The 9441-nt window shown below is 43.1% G+C and overlaps 1 protein-coding gene across 1 annotated transcript; it reads right to left on the bottom strand.

Annotated features, from left to right (window-relative positions):
- Positions 1 to 844: 844 nt before the first annotated feature.
- On the bottom strand, positions 845 to 8910 carry LOC134746239 (arginine-glutamic acid dipeptide repeats protein-like). The gene is made up of 2 exons (XM_063680569.1): positions 6072 to 8910; positions 845 to 6035 (listed from the first exon to the last, which is right to left on the bottom strand). The coding sequence occupies exons 1-2, from the start codon at positions 8518 to 8520 to the stop codon at positions 2983 to 2985; spliced, it is 5502 nt and encodes a 1833-aa protein (XP_063536639.1). The 5' UTR covers positions 8521 to 8910; the 3' UTR covers positions 845 to 2982.
- Between the last annotated feature and the right edge of the window lie 531 nt (positions 8911 to 9441).

The raw sequence follows: 9441 nt of genomic DNA, 5'->3' as shown, positions 1-9441 counted from the left end.
TTTCAACATTCTAAAAAAACGTAGCTTAACAAAATATTGAAATAGATGTTACACTGACAGAAATAGTTTTAAATTCATTATTCCAATATGAGTTCTATAGCCAACGTAATAAGGTTTAGTTATAATTGCTCAATAGACCAATCGGCCGATGGCGTGATAGTTTCAGCCATTAAAATAAAATTTATGGTGATGGCAAAATGCACAGCATTTTATGATCCAGGTCCACTTGATTAACGACGATCGTGAATTTGAAACCATGTGCATTTATGAGCAGATACGATTACCGAGTAGGTATTTAGCGCCTAGTACTTAAGATTGAACCATAAAATATAATTACTACTGAATTGAAAAAGCGGCAATGTTCGCACGTTTTTTCTTGTTTACAATAGATAGTTTCAGCCAAGGTTCTGCCATGAGAAATAATTGAATGACTATTTTCTATACTATAGAATCTATAGACTGGTACCTCAGGTATAACAGCATTAACAGCGTAGATTTTAAGTGTTATTTCGTTTTTAAAACACCTGCTTCAATAACCTAATGCTGGCCTGGTGGTCACGCGTGTAGGGTAAACTACCCAATTATTGGATGTAAATTTATACGTTTAAAATACCCTTTTGAACGAGTCACGACTGCTGCTTTTAACGTTGAAGTTGCCAATTACCTATGCCTCTTATGTCTCCGAGTATAATGACCAAAGAAGCGCTCCTTATCTTAACAGAGTACTGACTAACCATTTGTATATCTTAACTCATTACAATAAGGTTTAAGTAAGGTCAGTTAATTTCGTGGAGATGAAGTTAGGTAAGTTAGGCCCGAGGATACATACAAATCAAAAACGAAATTGAATTTTTTCACATATATTATTCAAAAAAATTTACACAAAAGCACTAAGACATCCATTTAACCTTATTGTCTAAATAAATGAAGTTTTTAAACCGACACTCAACCTCTTAAATTAATTAAGATATAATTTGTCTCTAAAAATAATACTCATTTTAGGGTTCCGTAAAAACGGGGTCCTATTACTAAAACTCCACTGTTCGTCTGTTTGTCACCAGGTTTGTATCTCATAAATCGCGATAGCTAGACAGTTGAAATTTTCACAGATGTATTTCTGTTGCCGCTATAACAACAAATATAGTACGGAACCCTCGGTGGGCGAGTCCGACTCGCACTTGTCCGGGTTTTTTCATCTTCTCAACATCAGAAAGTGGCACTATGGCATTACCAAAATAACAGCTACCAAGCGACATCGTGAATTGAAAACTCTAGAATATGCCATTAATTTCAATTTACCTCACTCAAATATCTATCTATTACAGAGGGATCTATTTATTACAAAGGGAATTTATTTTACAATTTTAGTGCAATAGTCACTGAATGTGTACATTGGGTGAAACTTACGATCCTTAATTCTTAACATTACCTATTGATTCCAGAGCAACTACTAGTAAAATTAATGATAGTTTACATTACATCGAGTTGACGTGAATGTTGGGAACTTTGAAATAAGTACAAATCATATGCACTACTTAATTACAATAAATATTGCTTTTAGAAAATATATTTGTACTTCTTTTTGAAACTAAAATTTAAGTTTAAGAAACCAAGCAGTCTCTTTATAACTAATGAACTTTTAGCAAACATAATGTTTTATTTCAACAAGTTAGAAAAATATGTGTGGTTCAACAAAACAGGATGTATGTGCAATAGACATGATACAACTGTATAATTAAAATATTATATTGGGCATTTACGCATTGGACGATTATACCAATAAAGGAAATAATCACTCAATAGATTTCTCTATCAAAATATGATAGAAGTATAATATATCTATCACAATTAAGTAAGAGAAACATTATTTGCAAATATGAACACTAAATATCTTTTAAACAACTGTTAATTAATTATATTTATAGAAATATTGCAATCAATTTGGACAATATCAACAATTGAAGGCATCATATCAATTACGTACAATTTCTTTCGAGAGAATCTCAACCTTATAATTGATATGTGACTGAATTTTATACTGAATGCATGCTCTTAACGCCACTTGCACAAACCCACTAACCGGGGTTAACCGGTTAAACCGTTAACCCAGTGTCAAGTTGTACTGGTAACCATGTTAACTCCAGGTTTAACCGGTTAACCCTGGGTTAGTGGGATGGTGCAAGTGGCGCTTACTGTCCTTTTGTGCAGGTAGATTGCGCTTTTTACGGGCTTACATATACTTACATCTTTATTGAGAGCTAGTTACAATTCTTACATGAAATAATAATTTATGTATAGGATAAAAATATTGTAAATAATTTAAGGGCGATAGAGACTACGTTTAGTCTTAGGATTTAACAGAGCAAGAAAGATAACTTCTTTACAGGTCAATTACTTAAAAAGGCAAGTTGATTTGAAAGGCAAGTCACAGTCCCTACTCTGTCGTATTTAAATATTACCATTTATTATTAATGAATGACGTCATAATTATAAAATAATGTAATTTACATCAAATGTAATTACCATACACATGATTGCTAGCCAGCACCCACGGTGAATCTGTACCATTATTAAAATGTAATATAAAACAATAATTTAAATTAAAAAATAAGGTCATCTATTTAAAAAAGTGTGACTCATTGATAGTCTTCAATGAATAAAATTTTAATTATGACTAGTAGTTAAGAAATAATTTGAGCATGGAAAATAAGCGTACTACATGACCATGCATCTATAAAAATATTATAAAAACTTAAATAATTAAGTTACATAATTATTATTAGTTCAATTACAAGTATCGTCACACATTACATGAAAAACTCGCTCGTATTTAATTTAGGTTCTCGATAAAACTACCGCGTGAACACTTCGCAACATTAGTAATTTACATTATACTTAAACACCACTAGCGCACTTAACGAGGGTCACCGCACTTCACTCAACCAAGAGCACGGAATCGTCCCTGAGGCGCGGCGCGGCGTCCTACGGGCGCGAGGCTCGCGCCGCCTCCTCCAGCGCGCGCACCTTCAGCTCGCGATCGCGCTGCTGGCGCAGGAAGTCCTCGTGGTGCGCGGGGTGCAGGAAGCCGCGCTCGCGCTCCATCAGCAGCTGCCGCTGCAGTTGCTCGTGCGCCGCCGCCTGATGCGCCAGCTGCTCCGCGTACGGCCGCCCCAGCAGGTCCGGGTGCGGCAGCGGCCGGTACGGCCCCAGCCCCATCGCCTCCTGCTGCGCCTGCGCCGCCTGCTGCCCCGGGTGCAGGTGCAGGTGCGTGTGGGAGTGCGCGTGCGTGTGGGCGTGTGTGTGCGCGTGGTACTCGGGGTTGATGCCGGCCATCTGCAGCCGCACCATGGGGTCCGCGGCCAGCGCCAGGCGCTCGGCCGCCTCCAGCTGCGCGGCCGCGACGCCGGGGTGCGGGTGGTGCGGATGGTGCGGCGGTGCGCCGGACACGGGCACGGACTGGGGCGCGCCTGGCCCCCCGGCCGGCGGGATGCCGAGCCGCTCCAGCCGCTCGCGCTCCAACTGAGACAGCGCGCCCGGCCCGTGCCCCGGCGGGTACAGTCCGAACTGGACCGGTATTGCGCCCTGCGGCGGCGGCGGCGGCATCCCGTACCGCCGGTGCATCTCCAACCAATGCGGGTCGAGTCCTCTCGGCCCCACGTTGTTTTTGAGCAATTCCTCCTTCAGTCTGTCGTTCAGTTCGCGCTCCCGCAACTCCCTGATCTCCCTATCCCGTTTTTCTCTTTCGAGGTGTTCTAATTCTAGCCGCTCCCTCGCTCCGGCGGCACTGTAGATCGAGCTGAGCTGGTATTGCAGCATCGGATCCATGCAGTGTCGCGGCAGGGGGTTCCCTGGGCTGAAACCGGCGTGTGGACGGGCATACTCCGACAGCTGCCTGAGCGCGGGTGTGTCCGGGTATCCGGGTGGTCGCGGGAAGCGGTCGTAAGGGGAAGTAATAGTTTCAATGGCACCTCTGGAAGGAGGTTTCGTCTCCGGTTTCTCCGGCGTCGCTATCTTCCTATGTGCCTGTTGAGCAATCTTTTCTCTTTCCTCTCGATCTCTCTCGGCTTGCTTTCTCAGCCTTTCTTCGCGTTTCCTGGCCAACTTCGATTCTGGCACTGGTTTAAATATTAAATCAGTTCTTGTGCAAGAGTTGTAATCTCCCCTGTTCCAATGTCTCAAGAATATGGCCGATTGTGACCTGTGACACTCGGTGTCTTCAATCTTCGGGTCGGGAGTTGGACCCTCACGTATTAGCGCAGGACTCGGTATTTCTTCCTCTTCTGGTTGGGATTGTGTTTCGAGTTTCAGTTCTGGGTTCTCATCAGGTATGGGCCTTGGTGGGCCGCGTAAGTGTGGGTGGCCATGTGGCAGTTGATGTGGAGATCCCGCTCTGCCGTGGCCCGCTTGTAGACCGGCCGCAGCTTGGGCATGAAGTCGTAAGCTCTCGATGGAGCTAGGGCCCGGTCCTGGAGGTAATCCTAGTCCCATTGGATGGCCCATTGAGGGTGGTTGAATCATAAGGTGATTGGGATTGCCTGGAAGCATTTTTGGATGATGCCGTAGTAACATAGAGTCTGCTGGAGATAGCCGCTCAGGATGATGCGCCAAGTGATGCGAATGGTGATGTGTGTGGTTATTTGACACATTCACGCTTGACGACGAACTGGTAGATTGGGAAACGCTGGCCGAGAGATGGTGAGGAGAGCTTGAATGTGAGCTTGGTTTCTGTTGGGTGTTGATTTTGTGTTGTATAGACTGAGATGAGCTACTTGACGTAGAATGTGATATAGATAACGTATGGTTCAAGCCACCTCCGGCGTGATTCGGCTGTTTTTCAGTACTCGTGTGCACAGCACTGTGATGACTGGTAGAATGATGCTGCGTCATGGTAGTTTCGTGCAACTGATGCCTCTCTGGATTTCTAGGGTCTTCTGTGCTTTCTGATATTTCTCTCAGAGATCTTGTTGTAACTGATGAACTGGTGCTATGATGTGAACTTAGCATTGTCGTAGACTCTATTGTTGAAGGCTTTACTGGGTCATGCCTGCCTGGGGCGCTGACTGCAGGATGCATTGGCGGGATTGGGTGAGGTTGAGCCAAGGGTCCATAAGGATATGGATATGGCATTGAGTAGCCAGGATGTGGGTGAGGATAATAAGGATGCATTGCATGGGCCGCTGCCGCAGCAGACAGCTGGAAGATAGAGGTATGTAGCAAGGGGTGATGAGGATGATGTAAGGGAGAAGCAAATGGATGGGGCGGTGGAGGGCCCCCTTGGTGACCCGAGTGCATAATAGGCCCGGGCATCGTCGACGGAATTGACAATGGCGTTGGGTTCATAAGGTTCAACGCCGAATGTGACACTGGGGTGTGAGGTTGCACTGGTGAAGCAGAAATCTGTCTCGGTTGTGATGGACTCGTCATATGCCTGGAGAACGGTGACGTGGTCGAAGATGGATGGGGATGTCCTGGGGTACCATTGTGACCGGGTTGGCTTTTGATGGGCGTTGGAGTATGCGGGCTCTTTACTGGCGGTAGAGTATTTGCTGAATCTGGACCACTGCTTTGGCTTGCAGTCACAGGTGGGAGATGTGGTTGATGCAAAAAATCTGGTTCCTTCTTTATACTTTCTATTCTGGGTCCAAGGAACCCACTTGAAATATTTGAGCTTTCGTTTGCAGGTTGGCTGGGAGGTCTACTGTTGTTTTCTACACTTTCTCTGTCTCTCTCAGAGCTTAAATGCTGTGCAATGGCACTTCCAATTGGATAACCTGGCACTTTTACTTCTTTGAGTGACTGAAGAGGATCAGAAACACCCTGTGTAGACAAATTCGCTGGCATGGTGTCTGGAACTTCCTGCTTAATTTTCAAGTCCTGTGGCATTGATGGATCATTAGGATTATTTGTGGGTGGTGGTACGATGCTTCCAGGGATTCCATGTGATGGCACAGGTTGTATCAAAGGTGGCATGGAACCTGGCTTGTCTAAACCAGGATGTCCTTGGTGTCCGGGAAGGCCTGGGTGTCCAGGGAGGCCTGGGTGTCCAGGGAGGCCCGGGTGTCCTGGGTGACCTGGATGTCCAGGGTGCCCATATAATGGGGTAGGCATGAAACCATAAGGGCCTACATTTGATCCACTTCCAACTGAAATTAATGGTCCAGGAGGTAACAAACCAGTTATTGATGGTTGGCTCAGTGGTGGAGGCATACTCTGCCCTGATACTGGAATGCTTGGTGGTTCTGTTGGCCTGACTCCAAGATTCTCAGGACGGGCTGGTGGTGGGAATATTGGAGGTCGCAGTCCAGCCATTTGACTATCATGCTTTGGCTGCGTTTTCAAATCAGTAGGTTGTTTGTCATCAATATCAGATTCTTTGTTTTCTTGTGAATTTGCTGGAGAAATTGGCTCTGTATTGGTTGTTGTAGGATGTTCCATAGGCGGTGGTGACGAACCGCGTGCATTTGTTGGAGATGGACTTATTTGTTGAAGAGAATCAAGCCTAGGTGCATTAGGCGAGTCCACCTTATTCCCACTAGATATTGTTGCTGTAAATATTTCTGGGGTATTCTGGTTTTTCAGTTCATTTGCTTCATCCCTTGGTTCTAACTTTATGACAGTCTTTAATGGATTTAGATGAGGATTATGCTTGTTAGGATCACTGGCATAGTTGATACCTGGAGGATAAAAAGGTGGCATACCTGTGGAGAAGTCCTTGGCACTCCTTATAATAGAACTGTCTTTTGTAATGTTCATAGGATTAAATATATTGCTTGGCACACCTTCAATTTTAATGTTATGTGCAATCTTTGGATTGTAAATATGGCTGTCTTTAACAAAGAAGTTTGTGTTTTCCAAATTGAGAGGTTTGTTTGGCTGGCTGACAGGATGACCAGGAAAGTTATGTGGAAGAGGATCCTTCTGGAATTCATCCTTCTGTAAGTTATGAGGTTGTTCCTCTGTATCAACTTCCTCCTTAATTTTAATTTTATCCATAGCTTCAGTTGTCATTGGTGTGACTTTTGGTATAATTAGCTCTGTCTTAGAAAACATTGCACCTTGTAGAGGAAGAGGTTTCATCTCTATTGTGTCTGGTTCCTTTGGATTGTTTGTATCAGTTTTAAGATCAAGAGCTTCTTTCATCACTTCTTTTTCAGCAGGTTTGAACACAGGTGGTAGAGGATCTTTTTCAGCTTTAATAGCATGTTCCTCACTTTTAACTTCAGTTTTAACTTGTGAGTCAGCAGGCTTTGGTGGTTGTTCAGGCAAAGTTTCCTTATTTTGTTCAGTATTTTCCTTATCAGTCTTATGGAAACTAAAGTCACAAGCTTCAGGCTCTGGTTCCACATTTTCAGTCTCATCCATGGCTGAGAAACTGTCATTAGTGAGGCTCTCAGATGGACTTTCGGGTGGATCAGCAGCCTTTTTCTTTTTCATTTGTACATCACCATCCAATATACTTTCTAATTTTGATGAATCATCTGGAAGACGCTTCTTGACCTTTGATGCATCAACTTTACCATTAGCCACAGGTTTCTTTTTAGTGTCTTTGCTAACAGGAGAGGAAGGAACTTTGTCTGGAACATTGTTGTTTGTACTTTGGGTGTTAGGTTTGGCCTTCTTGGATTTAGTGTCATTGTCACTCTCATCTTGTCCTTTCTTACCATTTGGTGTTGTCTGTTCTTTGGACTTATTCCTAGTTCTCATTCTGCTGGGTGATTCATCAGGATTTTCAGTTCTACCACTGTCAGCTTTAGCCAAATCTCCAGCGTCACGGGAGTCACTGTCCTCTTCTGAATTTTCATCTTCTGTTACAGAACTCATCTCGCCTCCTTCTTTAGTATTAGGAGATGGCCTAGAACCATTAGTATCTGGGACTGTAGGAGCCACTTCAGGGGTTTGCTCTTTAGGAGTCCCAGCACGAGAATTTCTAGTGTTACGCACCCTCCGCAAAGAACACTGACGAACTCTTCTCCTATGAGGCCTGTTACTACTAGCACCAGGAGTCTTTTTCCACAAATAGTAAAACTCAACTAACTCGGCAGTGTCTTTATGAGGTAAAAGGTCCTTCTTTATTTTGAAAAAATTTTTGCCAAATTGGCGAATACCTTTCACAAATCTTTTTGTCTCTTCTTCCGACCACTTTTTTTCGATTCCCTTGGGCACTGGGCACTTCACTAGGGCTTGTAACGCGCGACTAGGATCATAACCAGAGTCGTGGAGGACGTCGAGGGCATTTATAGTTGTGTCGTCTCTGCTGGCTGCCACACAGCCGTCGTCGGGAGAGCCGCCGTCGCACATACCAGCGAACGCTGCCATAGATCGAGCAGCTCTCAAGTACATCACCAGGTCACGATCAGTGGACTGCGCGGGCAGCCATCGAAGCTCTTCGCCGCCAGGACAGGGTTCGTCTGGTCCCAGCGGGCCATGCACTCGCATATCAGGTAAGCACGCGTAAATATCCTTATCCTTCACGGGTTGGTTCGCTGTACCGACTTGAACCTCCCCCTGGTTCTGGGCCATGATTCGCGCGGCACAGAATATTTACACTGCTCGCTCTTACCCCATTCACAGTTCACTGATTAATGTCCGATTACATCCCGTTCAGATAAAAGTTTTGCAACACGATTCACAGTTCCATTTTGGACGTAAATTTGATGGTCCGTAAAACAGTAAGTATGCCAATATACATAATTATTGCTCCTAATGGCCACCATTACACGATGCTTTGAACCTCATTTTACGAGCTTAAATGATACACTGGCATCGTAACTGAAATGTTCACTTGATTATATGATAAAAACAAGTCTTTTAAGTCAATATTACTGCATATTTTACTAATAATTTAGTAAACGCTATCTACATGCTACCCTTTTGTTTAGCTTCGCCTTTCTTTGGCTCTTGTCCATAGACAATGTTTTTTCTATAAAATGGCTGCCACGGTACGATTTCTTTCAATTTTTTCGTTACGCGCACAATATTTATTGTAAACAATTGAAATATGTGTATTTTAGTATTTGACATCCATACTTTCTTATGTTAATCGCAACGAAAATAATTAAATCTATCATGACCATTATAAAACAATTAGAAACATACAAGGCTTTTAAGCTTGTACAATTTTATTGTTTAAAATATTTTGAGAAACGGAACGTGTATCTATAAAAAAACGTATATTTCTTGTCTATCAATAAGGCATAGATACACTGCCAAGTTTATAGAAAAAAACAACGGTTTCAGTTGTATTTTTAACCATTAAATTGAACTGAATTGATTGTTATTAAACTGAGCATTATTTTAAATTTCATTTAGTGCGAATAACTTTAAAACAAATTATTTTTGAATTCTGTGTCTTTTGATGAGAGTGTAGACCGGCTTCGGAATTATCGATATATTTTTTTTGAGAACATCCCTAGAAATAGTAGAAATAGAAATGTCAACACG

Source organism: Cydia strobilella, chromosome 12 (assembly GCF_947568885.1).
Source record: "Cydia strobilella chromosome 12, ilCydStro3.1, whole genome shotgun sequence".
Classification (NCBI taxonomy): domain Eukaryota; kingdom Metazoa; phylum Arthropoda; class Insecta; order Lepidoptera; family Tortricidae; genus Cydia; species Cydia strobilella.
The sequence above is the reverse complement of the archived record's forward strand: the minus strand, read 5'-3'. Positions and strand labels throughout refer to the sequence as shown.

Excerpts from the sequence above, each read along its gene's own strand:
- LOC134746239 (XM_063680569.1), bottom strand. The coding sequence starts at position 8,520 with ATGGCCCAGAACCAGGGGGAGGTTCAAGTCGGTACAGCGAACCAACCC. Across the intron at positions 6,036-6,071 it reads TGGGCACCCTGGACATCCAG|GCCTCCCTGGACACCCAGGC; the intron begins GTCACCCAGGAC and ends CTGGACACCCAG.